A 14899-nucleotide genomic window follows, 5' to 3' on the forward strand; every position below is an offset into this window, starting at 1 on the left:
GACGTGATACAGGACATGAACTACATACATCCTCCCTATTGCTGCCAAGAGGCACCCTTTAGAACAGTGTTTCAAGTCCTGATGAATGTCAGGGAGGCACAGACTCAGGGTCAAATCACTGCTAAAGTCACTAGTTGATGTTGAGATCACACTAATGAAAACATTTTTCTATGCTAACTGCTCCATTATACACTTTCTCCCTTGTTACATGCAACTTCCCTGCATAAAGGATTTTCAGCATGCACCAAAGAGGTACTTTGATAAGCATCCCAATATGCAATAGGATCCCTTCCAGAAAGTTTGAAATGAATGTGTTTGAGCCAGCAAGAATAAGCAATTAAACTTTTATTCATGATCATTCACATATGGCTAAAAATGTTCACCACAAAATGCAAACTTTCAGTTATCTTGTATTTAGCAGTGAAAATAGTCATCTCTTCATAGTAAAGCACCAAGGAGCACATCATAGAACAGTCAGAAACAGATTCCATGTTTTCCCCCCCACAATGTACATGACAAAGGTGAAGATTTCGTAAAAGTCTAAAAGTTCCAGAAAAAATTTAGTCACCTGAGTGCTTGGCAGGAACAGTATTATTTCATAGCAGTTACTTTTTTCTGCCTTTTTTTTTTTGCAAAAAACAGCTACTCTTCACAAAACTGAGACAGACATAATTGAGCCAAACATTGGGTTTCATGTATCACCTGAAATTTTCAATGTGAGCCAAGAGAATGGTTTGCTAGTAGCAGCATCTACAACAACTATAAGAGAAGATGTCAAGAGGAAAGGGGGAAAAGAAAAAAGTCAGCTCATTATAGCCTGATTGGTAGGGACCAATCACTTATGGGCACCAGTACCTACTACTCCAACTCTGCTTTTTTTTAATTACATTTAATTAGCATTTCATTCAAACATAAAAATTATGTTTTCTTAAATGTAGTAAGTTAATTGAAGTTGTGTACATGGACAAATACATGTACACAGTTTTGGTAGTCATTTAAAGCTGTAAAATTTATAAGTAATGGGGTCCATAGGACTCTCTTTACAGGTTAAAGGGAAACACAATCAGAGTGTTACATACAAACCAATATTCTAACACAGAAACCCATACAGTAATCAAATAATTCAGTGGAGAATAAAATTGTTATACAAAAAGAAATGCTGCCTCTTTATCCCTTCAGAACAGCAAATAAGAAGGCAACATTAAGAAAAGTGCACAGCAGAAAAGAATTGTTCAGTTTTCTGAAAAAGTTGAATTTCTCTTCAGACATCAGGCTTTTGTCTGGGAACATACTGGGTTAGGATTGCTTATATTCTCTCCCAGATCAGTCTCTTCTTGCATTAGTTCTCTGTAAGGCGCTTACTCCGACATGTAGGAACGATACATCAGGGCCACAATAATTGCTGCTATTGCCGGGATCACCCAGTTGGACCATGAACTAGAAGGAAGTTTTTGAAACAGAAGTTTAGGAAGCAACAACCAACAAGTTTAAAAAGTCATTATTTAAAGAAGTCCTTTCTCCCCACTCCAACAAATATTTCAAAGTTAGGGCAACAGAACACCTGGGCTGGCCAGTAATACCCTAGTCAAGTAAAAAAGCTTGTACCATTATAGTTTATACTAGACCTTACCAGAAGTTTGCTTACTAGAGAAGAGTAAGACTGCAGACAGGTTTAGAGTCATGGCGTGCTGCCAAAAACATCATTGATTCAAAAGCCATTTAAATGGCAGCATCAAATGATACTTTCAGGCACCTACGCTCCCCACCCAGAGAGGCATGGATGGAACAACCCCCTTGAGCTTACAGCAACAGACAGTTGTCAGCAGCATGTACCTATAAAAGGTTTGATTCAGTGGTATTCCAAAGTGGTCTCCCAGTTCTGACAGATTTTCCTCCTTACAGACAAACAATCCTCTTACTTCCCTTAGATGCAACAGTTACAACAAATTTTAAAGTGTTGTGTCCATGTCAGTAAAAAAAAGTTAGCAATGGCATCATATACCTTCTATTCATCTGGTAGCCTCCAGAAATAAAGGCTTGTGCAACAGAAACCATTTGGTAGATACTGATACACATCAATGAGGAGAAAAAATTAGCTTGTAAGCTAACATGCTCATAGAGATGCCAACATGGCCTTTACGTAGAACAGAATTTTCCTGCACCATCTTCTGACAGCAGGTAGAAGCTGTTCAGCTTTCTAAGCTTCAGAAACATAAACATGAGGAACTTCAAGTTTGACTTCAGGTGTCATACTATACCTGGAATTGGACTGAGTAGTGGTAATAAGAGTTTCCTGGAAAGCAAAGCACAAAAAGATACTTACATTAGGCAGACACCCCTTCTCCATCTTAACTAGCTCCTCAATTTCTCAAAACTCATTAAGTGGGACTAATGTAAAAACAACCCAGTACATTGCATTTGGAAAGCATTTTCTCAGAATTCCTGTAACAGGCTACTGTATTAGAAGCTAGCAGCAGTTTCTGTAGTCAACACCACATCAGAACTTAAAAAAAATATGATCACAAGGAATTTTGCTGCAAGTTTTTCATTAAGTTATTTCTTATATCAAACCTACATACAGAAAGCTACTAATTAATAACCCTTGTGGATATAAAATTCAGTATTTTAGCATGGTATTTCAAACCGCCCATGAATCAGTTACAGTTGTTTCTAATACTGATATGGACTTCTTGTTCAGTTTGCGTAGAAAAAGAAGCACTACAAGATCAAATCACAGCTGGGTACACACGCACAATTTACATGAAGACTTAATTAGTTTGAATACTACTAATTGCACATGTCCCTAAGCTCACTTAAAAGATCTAAGCATTAAAACTCTACTTAAGTTTAGTGATACAAGGTCCATCGTTCATAAATGAATTGCTTCAGTATCAGAATATTTGCAATTCATTTACAAAATGAAAGATTCCTAACATCCTCTCATAGGTTCAAACAGACTACAAGCACCCAAATCATCATAGATTTACCTGTGACAAATACCATGTTCACAAGAATAAGACTCGGTGATTACATCTACATGAGTTTTGTTAACATACCTATGAAAAACTAGTCCCAAACCTGACAGCACAGCACAGCTTGCACCCACATTATCAAGGCTAACACCTTCTACAACAGGCTCCCCACATCCAGCACCAGGGGATGGTTCCCCACATACCAAGACAGTAAGAGCAATACAGCCCAGGGCATCAAACCTGTTTTTAAACACTGTGCCACTGGACATGTACACTGAGGGTACTTTAAATACAGTGGAAGGACAAGAAGGACATTTGAAAGCACAAGGCCTCCCAACAGCTCCTCGAGAGCCAGGGCACAGGGCCTAACCTGTCATGTTACCCACCCAGACTGCAAAGTAAAGTGAAACTGTCTTATCAGCTGCACCCACATGTCCTGCTGGAGGAAAGTGCTCCAGCTTCCTTCTGGAATCACGGAACACACGCATGTCAGTGTAGATAATTATGACCAGCACTAAAACAAGGGAATAAACCAGATAGGAGTGTAGTAAAAAGTCATTTGGATACATCTTAACTCCCAATGGACCACGCTTTGGCCAAACTCGTATTAGAGTAAGTACTTCAGTTTAGTAAGTCCCTGTAAGCTTAATCGAGGGATTGTATACCGCAGCTTACACTGGGCTGTGTTCCTCGGTTGCATTTATGGCTGCTGCTCTTCCAACTTAAGCGTAAACTGTCCTGAATTTCAAAAGAAATCTGAACAGCAGATGTTATTCTTGGTGGGAAGAAGTTCTAAACTGGAGTAATGACTCTTAATGGTATACTAGTTCCAGTCCTTAATTAGTAATAAAATTCAGAATTGCTATATTGAACATTTCAGCATATATATTTAATTTTTTTCTTTTCTTTAACCTATTCATATTATAAGATCTTACAAAAGTGATTGTTTCTTAAGATAATCTCTTATAAGATCCTACTCCACTTCATTTAAAAATAATCTTCAACTATTTCCTAAGCACACTGCTGTACTGTTAAGCCAGCCCCAAACAAGCATCCTCTAGACACACAGCAGCAGCAGCTGTACATAGTAATCTCTGAAGCACTTGCTCCTTTTAAGGGGCATCTGAATTTTTTGAGTTTGATAGTCCAGTGCCAACACAACTTCATTCTACTAAAGACAGGAGAAAAAAAACCTATAAAGTATGTGCAATCCTGCATTGACAGGACACTCAGCAAAATCTACCGAAACAGGAAGCAAACAGCATTTTCACCTTGAAAGGGTTCACAATTGCAAATCAACAGATATATAATACAGCAATCAAATGCCTCTACATTCTCTATCTGCTACTGTTACCAATATATTGTTCAGCATCACATTTTTTCCCTACAAACACTTATTTAATCCACTCTGTTAATAAATGGGTATTTTTTTCTTAAACTAAATATTAGAAAACCATTGACTGATTCTAGAGTCATGTTTCTGCTATAGTGTAATGCCTCACACTTAGTAAACTCTTGGTTCAAACCCACACAAATTAAAAAAACAAACAAACAGCTAACAGGAAGAGTAATTCCAAGTCAGATCAACAGATTCAGGAGATTTATGACCTGAAACACCACTTAAATCAAGCTGAATTATTTTTGCCTCTGGGGATATACCATTTACAGGTGGACACTACCCCTCCTAATGCCCAGAAGAAACCACTGCATTTCAAGAAACGCACTTACTGTTGGTTTCTGAAGCTTCCCTCTATCATCCTGCAGGAAAACAAGAAAAACAACATTCAGACGGAGTCCCAAGTCATTAAAAAAAACTACATACCACTAAATTCAGTTTGCAATTTATTCTGTTAATGTGTACCTATTTTTACCTCGGAAACAGACTCGCAAAAAGTAGATGTCAGTGTATGATTTTGAGCTACACAAGATCACTTCCTTAGATAATAACTTCCCAGTATACAATAAAGGGAAACCTGAGTCTCCAACATATTTCATTGTTTCTCATGTCCATGGTTTTGTATTTACTGATGTACTACATTTTCTAAGATTATTCACTGTCTCTGAACAGTACATAACCTTAGCTTATATACTGATTGCAGTTGTATCAGTTTACTTCTACCTAGTCTACTCATTTTAATCAGGCAAAGTCACCTAAATAGTTTTGGTCCAACATCCAGTGAAAATGTCCCAAATTCAAAACCTCATGTTTTACTTGAATAGTCACATTCATTACAAAAAAGCTCAACAGTATATTTTCTTGACAGTACTGTATTTGTACATTGAACTATCAAGCTGTTTGTTTCATATCCAATGAAAACACACTTGTCCAACAAGGAAGAAGACATAGCCATGTTAAGAATAACTTCACTGGCATCAGCTGCCATTTGAAATAGAAGACAAGCCTGCAAGGTTAAAAATGTGCATGAGAGATTAATTATTTAGTATTAGAAGCTACACTATTAATATTTATCATGAGAGGACCTAAGACAAACAAGGTCAGGAATCCTACTCTGAAACATACTACTCAAGACAGTGATGTTTATCCCAAATGTAAGACAAAACAGAGGAGGAAAAGAGAAGAGGCAGGGACAGGCAGTGAAGTAGATTTAGGCTGCTAGCGCGCCAATCTGCTCTAACAAGTGGTTTTCAAACATTAAGATGCAGGAGAGCTTAAATAGGGTTTATCTGAAGGAAGTCAAGGCATCAGCTCTGTAGCTAGAAATAAATCCTTTAAAACTTGAGGCAACAGGAAGGCGTTTGTTAAAAGTACAGAAAATGGTAAGGACAGTGAAGAAGTGACAGATGATCCAGTGGGAAGAGATCATAAAGAACCCTGACAACTATGAGTAGGGAACACTGATACAGCTCAAAACAGGGAGAGCCAGACAAGGGGGGAAGACAGTATCAAACCAGAAGTAAACTGCTGTTTTCTAAACATACATATGAAGAGCAAGGATTATACTTTTAGATCCAGATGGAAGCCTGGCATATGTATTTACAATGATGAAAGCAGCTGTTAGCAATCACTTTGCATATTGACAAAGAAAAGGTCTAGACATTCTGACATAGGACCTTCAGGGGTTATAAAGTCTCATAGAGCTCACAGGGTACACTAGAAGTGGCATGATTCTGTATTCATCTTATTCAAGAACTATGCTGTAAAGTATTTCAAAGCAGCAAACTTTCAGATGTGACCATCCTGACACTACACTCATCAAATCTCTTCACATTGCAGGGTGTACAATCTATCTGCAGCCTAGGTCTACCCATACACAGCTGAAGGGCTAGCATCTAACCAGTCTAGCAGCCCTCCATTATTCTGAAGTGAATTACAGAGAAGTAACTAGATGCAAAGACACTACAGCAGGGGTCCTCAAACTACGGCCCGCGGGCTGGAGATGGCCCCCCAGGGTCCCCAATCCGGCCCCGGTACTTACAGAACCCCCCTATCCCTCCCCCTCCGCTGCCGGTTAGGGAGGGAAACCAAGCAGCCGTAGATGACTGCCTGCCACTTCATCCGCACGCCGGCCGCCTGCTTAAAAAGTTTGAGGACCCCTGCTCTACAGTAACAGCAAGTACTGGTACTCTCATACTCACCGGATGAAGTTCCCCAACAATAAAGGTTTCTGACAGTTTTCTTGCATCTGTAGAATGGCCAACATCTTCAAAGTTCTCAGTAGCATCTCCCCCAGCTTGCTCCCTAAGGACCTCTTCACCACCTGGGTGCTGTAATTTTTAATGAGTTTGAATTTGTTACTAAAAGCCACTCCACACTCTAAAAACGTAAATTCTTCATTTCTACATTTCTAAAAATAAAGTTTCCTTGCAAAAACAGCTGCTAGACTTCTAAAAGCAAACATGACCCTCTGTTCAACTAGAGAGCTTTATGTATGTACTCTCTGAAGCCAAAACCAAGGAAACTAAGTTTGTACTCCTAGAGACTAAAGCATTTAGAACATTATGGGAATCAGTCACTCTTCTTAGCCCCACTGTTACCTAAAGACGCATTCCATGTTCTCATTTCTGCAAGAAATTTACATTTTTACCCAAATGCTTTCTATAACAAAAGGATAAAGGCAAAAAAGTTTAAGTTGCAGCAAGAATATTCCAGGTAGATCTAACTAAAGGTATTCATAAGAGCAACCAAGCACTGAAACAAGTTGGCAAGGGAGCATGCAGAATCTCCAGCCTTTGAGGTTGCCTGCACAAGGCACTAAGGAACCTGAACTTAATTCCAATTTGAGCTGGGGGGGTCACACCAGATAAACAGTTACGCAGTGTCTTACTAGATAATCATACAATAATTTCTTTTGGAAGGGACCCTTAAAGGTTAAGCACAACTGAAAGCTCATACAAGTCACTAGAAAAGCAATTTGGTTTTAGCAGACTAAGGAAACCCAGAACTACATTGCTGATAAAAACCTCAAGATGTAAACAAGCTGTCTCCCAGTATATCCTAATGCCTCAACCCATCACCACTCCCTTAACAGAAATCCCTGTTCTCCATTGACTTTTATTCCTCCCCAGGATGCCCTTTTGGGACTGTATGCAGTTCCACATCTTCATCTACCAAATAACTCTGTACATACTGCAAGATATATCACATGTTCTAGTTCAGAATTCTTCCAGCTTCAACTTACTCATTCATACAACAGGTAAGTAACATGCCATAAAAATTCACCACTCAACTTTTAAGTAGGAAACTACTACATAAACACCAGGAATGATTAGGTAAGCAAGTTGAAAACATTTTAGTACTACTGCCTTGGATTAAGGTGACCATGAAGTAAGTTCTAACACTTTACCAGTGACAGAAGAAATAAGTCTTTGGAGCCTCAATTCTGTTCTTAATGTTTCTGACTACAGCATCTAAAGTTACAAAAATAGGAAAAAATTCTACTATTTAGGGTCAACTTGCCTGGAACATAGCGGAACGGAAAGGCTATGCTTAGGCAGTATATTAAAGAAATGGCACAAGCATTTATGTTAGTTTAGGGAATTCAGGTTTGCATTTACTTCAAATCCAGCATACTAATCTCCCATCAATCCTTCTCTTCCAAAAAAATAAGACTTGTTCATATGGATCAGAAAGACACTATTACTACCAGTTTCCAGCAGTACCAGAACTCCAAAACTGGAATCTTTGCATTAAAGGCAGTTATTTTAATAAATTAAGAAAGTTGCTTTAAAAAAAAAAGTGTTCTTTTTTGTTTCTTAAAGAGCCAAGATATCACAGCTACAAGGGTAAGGGATCTCTACAATGACTAAGCAAAAGCAAGATTAAGCAATTGATAAAAAAGACTAGGCACAGCAGCTGAGCCAAAAAAGGTTAAAAGGGTACATGCAGAGTGAAGATTACGCAAGCAGATGTGCAAATATGGCATGCTCACAGAAATCCTGCCCTTGAATGCATTCTGATAAGTATTCAACTGGACAAAAGTTGAAGGCTCACACAAGTTCAGTGCCTTGAAATATACAGCACATCTAAGAAGCTGAACTTGGGTCTAACAGGGTCTCCCAGATATGCCACAACTAAGTCCTCGAATTCCTTCAGCAGCATGGGGTTTTGGGAGGTTGTGTTTGTTTTTTAGTATCATGCTAAAGAATTGTGCTGCCCAAAATAGACTATATATACCCTCTTCTGCAGAAAGAGCTGCAAAACATGCTTAACAAAGACTACATCAACAAGTAGCAAAAGGCACCACAGTTAAACTACCCACAAAGCACTAGTAGCATGAGCAGCATAAAGGCACACACTCATGCATTGCAATGAAACCAAACCCTACTCCTACAAGTAGTTAAAACACCAGCTGCTCCAGCAAGTTGTCAAGATCATGTAGTCTGCACTAGTTCCTCCAAAAACTTCACCAACCATCTAAATGGATATCTACTAGTATAACTGCATCTACATTAAAACTACTTCACAGAGTACTTAAACTACTCTCAGGTTGCTGGTTACAGAACATACACTAATTTGTTCCCAAATCCCTCCCTTGTGCCACTACAAAGCAACCCTGTAGCTACACGGTCAGCTTTTTTTCTCTGTAGAATTAGGTTTTGAGCTAATTAGTAACTTATCCCTCTGTCTACAAACCCATAATATTAGTGTCAACAAAGTGACTATGACCAACCCCCTCAGGAGCTATCACACGTGACAGGAAAGGGAAAAGCCACCCAGACCTCTGCCACCACAACTGGAAAACCGGTAGTATTTTTTCCTCATGACAGCAAGACTAAGGTTGAGAGAATCACACGGAGTTCCCAATTTAAGCCATCTAGCAGATGATGTTGCTACTAACCTACTAGACAAAGTACTTGAAAACTAAACACTTTCCTTTTACATGGCACCTCTGCTTAAAGATGCAAAGTTACATTATAGTTGTTTGCAGAGGGCTTGTAATACAAGCAATTATTGAAAAGACTTCACCTCCCCTAACGAAAGGGAGCAACTGTAATATCTCACAAAGGGCAATAAATTACTTTCCTATCAAAAGCTGAGCATTTTCCATGGTTCGATGAGTTTCTCAAAGGTTGTTTACACAGGGCCTTTGTTCACACTTCTGCCTAGTAAAACTTGCTACCAGATTTTCTACTTCAATGAAAAGCCTCTGGATACACCCTGGAACTGGAAAGCTCCCAAGGCCTACAGAGACAGTGACTGCTAAACTGAAATCCTGCTGATACAAGTAACTGAAGTGTTTTTGCAGGTAAAATTGTGGTCCAAGGGAAATGAAAAAGCTTTTACTGATAAACTAAGCTGGTCTAGCTTATCCCTAGGACATTCCCAATATAGAAGCATTGATATTTAAGTTACATACCTAGCAGAAGTCTGCACAGAGCCAGCACTAGTACATAGCATAGACTAATTCTTAACAGCGGCACATCGGAAAGTTTCAGATAAAGCAAATAAACAGTTAAACTCATTGCTCTCATCACACACTTCTGACCCAGATTATTTCATCCTCAACACCTACCACCTCTTCTCCCCCTTGCTAGCGTCATGCAATTTTCTCAGTGTTCCCTAGTTTAAGACACTACTGAAGTATAACTACCCTAATTCACAATTTCTGCCCCCTCCCACTTCTGGGAAAGTCAAATCTAAGGTCCAGTTTAACTTTGGGGTGATCAGCAAAGGCCTCCACCAGTGGCAGCCTTATAAATTCAAGTTTTGCTTTCTGCACTACAGGGAACAAGAACCAGAAAGGGGCAGCGAAGGAGCCAGAAACACCCAGAGAACCTCAGCTTCATTGTGATAGACTAATACTTGTTTAAGGGTACTTTCATGTAGTCTGAAAAGAGCCCTCCAAATTACTTCCACCACCAGTTCAAGTTAGAGGACAGAACTTCTGCATTCACATAAAACCTGAGGAGCTTAGGAGAGTAGACCTCTTTATAAGAGTGTATTTTTGAAAGCCATCATCAGGGGTTTTTTAGACAAAGGGCAAAAGAAATTTCCACTACCTGGGTGCTACTCACACTCAAACAGTTACAGCTTGCAGTGTCTTGCATAGAACAGTGCTAAGAAGTGTTACCCTTCAAAGCATTTTCAAAGCCTCCTGCAAGGTTCATCAGAGCTTAAGGAAGTAATAACACTGGTTTTAATCCTTAGATCGCAAAATTCTGCAATACAAATTCACATGGTAAGTTGACAGACTTCAAAATGTGCCAGTACCTGCACCTTTTCGTGTTAGCTATTTATTACTTTAAATAGAGAAAGTGCTATGATACTCCTCCACAATACTATCACACCGAACGAATGTAACTTATTGCCACATAGTGGAGAGAACTTTTTTCATTCTGACAAAAGTAAAACAGTATTTGTTTTTCTCCACTTTATTTGATCAGCATTACAAAACAAGTTTTGTGGGAGTTGTCCATTTTGTTTAGAAAATAAGTTCATACTCTATTAAAAAACTCCTATGTTCACTGGCCATGAATGTTTTCACTGAATTTTGAGACCAGCAACAGTTGATGTAACCTAAACAAAAGCCTCTATTAGATTAATATTAAATACATACCATAGTTAGCTCCCAGGACAAGATATTTCTCTCAGGCGGAGATGTTTCTATTCTTCTATTCTTGCTTCTCTGCCTAGCTTAAGGGATCAACCAAGCTCCTACAAAAGCCATAGAGAGGACTCCCACTGCAATGGGAAGTAGATCGAGACACTGATCATTTAATTCTTGTTTTTATAGGCTCAGCTACTCTTGTTTAGCTCATTAGAATGATGTCAAAGCCTGACTAGTCAGATTGAACTATGAAGAAATATCATCAAGCATTACCAACATACTTAATCCATTAATTGACATTTAATATTATTTATACATGTAATTATCTGCAATGCAGATACAGCCATAAGATACTGCTGTGATTACATGTGCATTTCTAGTAGCTATTTTCCCTTAAATTATGTAGGACCTGAAACTATGAAAAGGTTTCCCATATTTTCTGTATGGGTCCAACAGCCTTTGGATGAAAATGGTAACATACAAGTTTCTGGTCTCAAGAATAGTCTGTCTTGCCAAGAGCTTTCATATACCACACTGCAGAAGCTGATATCTCTTGATTCTTTCTCCTAGAGGATATACTTTGATACTCCAAGAAAATTCAGAAATACATAGTCAAGTTATAAAGTTTCCCTAAGATCTGCATTTAAAAATAAAAGTGCAGTGGCTGGAATCTTCACCTTCAGTAACCTCTAGGACAAGGTGCCAAAAGTACACAATCCTTTCCTTCTCCAGCACTTCACCTGTATTTCAAATTCTCTTAAGTCTTGCCCTTAGAAAACCAAGCTAAAGTGGTCACACTGTGCAATGCCTACACTCCTGCTTAGCCTCACCACTCCCAACACATACACACCCTCACCCCCCTGTCCACTTACTAGCTAACTTCAATGAAGTGTTCAGAGAGGATTATGGTTCCCAAAACCAAACAAGTTTCACTAAAATCTACAAGCTTTATGAAGAGACAACAGCTAGACAGAGGAAATACACCCTTTAAGCACTATAATGGAGTGAAAAGCAGCAGCATACTTTCACTTATTAGGTATGAGAGCATCCAGAGTGTCTTTAACACTGAAGCACTGGACAGTTTACAACTTCATAATCATTAAGAAACTATTTCCACAGGTTAAGGCAGTGGCTGGAAAGATTGCTTGTTGAATTAAGAAATGAAACTGCTGAAGCCAGCCTCTGTTCCCAGTTCTTCGCTCCCTAGTAAACTGATACTTTTACCTATTTACACTTGGAAAGAGCAGGAGTGAGATGATGCTTTAGCAGTGCATCCTCTTTAGTATTACTGGACTTACTTTAGTAGCCTACATTTAATTCTTGAAATATTTTAAGCTTTTCTACTCCTGCAAGAAGTAAAATCTAGTTTTAGCAACAATGCCATTGAAACAGCTAACTTAATATCCACTTCACTGAGAAGTGCTTACTGAAGGAATCAGCAAGAGGCTAGCTCCAATTCCTCCTGTCAGGTGTAAATGTCTCAGGGTGTCTGACAGCATCGAAAGAATTAGCATATCACTTGATAAAGTAACTGGGTATCAAAAGCACTCAAGAAGAAAAAAAAAAGCAAGGTAAGAAAGTGTGCTGTGAAATATTCTTCAATCCAAAGGTTCCATCCCGAAAGTCACCAACACAGTACACATGATGAGATATCCAAGAGTTTTCCTTAGGAGCTTCATTTAGATACTTTGTTGAAAACATGTTGTGCAATCTCATTAATTTGAATAATCTCAGAATATGACCCAGAAATTTCAGCTCCCAAACCAGCCGTATTCTATTGAAAATTGTTTAGCATGAGGCTACAGTTTGACCCATATGTACCACAGTGTGCAAGACATCACACAGTTGTCCAAGAAACAACTATTTAACTCCTTACAGACAAACTGAATTCTTTTGATATGCTGCTGAATTGGCAACGTTACCCTGAAGTCTGAAATGAAGATGTTCTTGAAGAAATCTGCACAACATCGTGCCTCTTAATACTTACCTATTTAATCACAAGTACTGAAGGAAGAGGCTGTCAGCTTGTCTGTGTAACTAATTACATCCACAAGCTCATTAGACCCTGGGTTTTGGTGGTTTTTGTTTTTGTTTTTTTTTTGTCAAGTGTGTTTTTCTTCTTGTGTTGTGTTAGGTTTGGGGTTTTTTTGGCCCCCATCCTGGAAGTGCTTCTACAATTCTGTATCAATCAAAACTGATCAAGTTTCCAAGAACAGCTACTTCAATTTCTCGGGCTGCATGAGAGAGTGCATTCTCCTCCAGGGCTTCTGTAATGAAATTGACCTTACCCTGACCACATAACCAAACAAATATTTCCGTAACTGCAGATAAGCCAGACCAGGGACAGGGCTGGATGAAAAAGAATTAAGGAAGAGTCAGTAGATCAGTTTTACAATGAAAAGCCAATTTGTGCTGGCACACAGCTTAAGAATGAAATATTACCTGTGTCAATGCTGCCTTTGAAATATTGCATGCCAACTTCTTATTTGCAAAACGCACAATTTGTACTTTGAATTTCAAGTGTTTATTGCTACAAAAGTCAAGATGGGGCCACAGAACTACTGAGGCTTGAATTGTGTCACATCTCTACCAATCTGTGCTATATTCTTAAAGAAATTAATGTAAGTCTACCATAACTCTTTTTAATTGGATGCTAGATCTTTGCAGATTGGGAAGAACGGCCGCAAGGGAGAAAATTCAAAATATGGCTAATGAATTCTAGCTACGTTTAATACTAACAAAATCTGCCTAGTAGTTGCAACAGAAGAAGGTTTTAGTTCAGTAATGAAAACGCTTATTAGCCACGAGTATCACCGATTACATCAACTGCTAACCATCAGCCTGCGATCAAAACCATCGATCGTTAACCGGGGGGCGGGGGGAGCCAAAGCACAACAGCACAGGCAGGGCGCTCTGCCGGGCCGCTGCTCCCCCCTGCGCCCGGGCAGCGCCGTACGAGCGAAGCCCTGCGGGAGCCTCGGTCCCTGCAGCGGCAGCGAGGGCAGGGGCAGGCGGGGCGCGGCTGCAGCAGCAGGTCACACGCCACCGGGGGGTGGCACACCCGGCCGCCTCCTGCCCCAGCGGCGGCCGCTGCCCCGCCGGGCCCGCCCCGCCGGCGCCGCAGCCGAGGCCCGGGGCCGCCACACGTCCGTGCCTGCAGAGCGCTACCGCGGGCCGGCCGAGGGCGGCACCCACAGCGCCCGCCCCCGCCCGGGGGAGGCCGACGAAAGCCCGCAAGCGGCTGCCCCCGGCCGCGGCGCGGGGAGCCCCCGGGGCCAGCCGGCGAGCCCGCACCACACCGCCGGGCTCGGGGCGCGCCGGTACCCGCAGCGCCCCGGCGGCGCGGCACGGGGCTTCCCCGCCCTCCCCGGGCACCCACCTCATCTAGAAACTTGGTGACATCGTAGATACGATGGTGCAGGATGATCCAGGTGCTCTGGCTGTTGTTGTGCTTCTGCACCTCCTCCAGCCGGTAGTAGCGGCCGCGCCACGGCTCGCCCCCGGCCTCGCTGGAGCCCACCATGTCCCCCAGGCACGACACAGCACCGCCACCACCCGCAGCCGCGCCGGCTCCGCAACAGGCTGCAGCCCCGCTCCCACCGGCGCACGCCTACGGGAGCCGAGCCGCAAGCCTATCACCGCCGCTACCGCCCCGCCTCCCCGCCCTCCCCCGGCTCCTCATTGGCGGAGCGGAATGCTTTTCAAAGAAGGCGGCGGGCTGGCGGCCGGGAGAGAGGCACTCACGGGGTGGGTCGGCGGCCGCGTGCTCCGCCTCCTCCCCCCGTCGCGGGGTGGGAGGCGCCTTCCACGTGACCCAGCGCCGGTCATGGGCCACAGCGGCAATGGGGGCAGTGGTGCCCGGGCAGCGACCCCACCGTGTTGCTTTCGCGGCCGCCGCTGGGATCCGGCCCCGCGGTT

The 14899-nt window shown here is 41.4% G+C and overlaps 1 protein-coding gene across 1 annotated transcript; it reads right to left on the bottom strand.

The window, feature by feature from the left end:
* Positions 1 to 328: 328 nt before the first annotated feature.
* LOC102046287 (cytochrome b5) lies at positions 329 to 14603 on the bottom strand. Its single transcript, XM_055705008.1, has 5 exons — positions 14361 to 14603; positions 6570 to 6698; positions 4701 to 4730; positions 2259 to 2293; positions 329 to 1437 (listed from the first exon to the last, which is right to left on the bottom strand). Exons 1-5 carry the CDS (start codon positions 14502 to 14504, stop codon positions 1359 to 1361), a joined length of 417 nt encoding a protein of 138 aa, XP_055560983.1. The 5' UTR covers positions 14505 to 14603; the 3' UTR covers positions 329 to 1358.
* Positions 14604 to 14899: the final 296 nt, after the last annotated feature.

The sequence above is a fragment of the Falco cherrug genome, chromosome 3 (genome assembly GCF_023634085.1).
Source record: "Falco cherrug isolate bFalChe1 chromosome 3, bFalChe1.pri, whole genome shotgun sequence".
In the NCBI taxonomy this organism is placed as follows: Eukaryota; Metazoa; Chordata; class Aves; order Falconiformes; family Falconidae; genus Falco; species Falco cherrug.

Excerpts from the sequence above, each read along its gene's own strand:
- LOC102046287 (XM_055705008.1), bottom strand. The coding sequence starts at position 14,504 with ATGGTGGGCTCCAGCGAGGCCGGGGGCGAGCCGTGGCGCGGCCGCTAC. Across the intron at positions 4,731-6,569 it reads TTGTTGGGGAACTTCATCCG|GATGATAGAGGGAAGCTTCA; the intron begins GTGAGTATGAGA and ends GTTTTCCTGCAG. Across the intron at positions 1,438-2,258 it reads ACTACTCAGTCCAATTCCAG|TTCATGGTCCAACTGGGTGA; the intron begins GTATAGTATGAC and ends ACTTCCTTCTAG.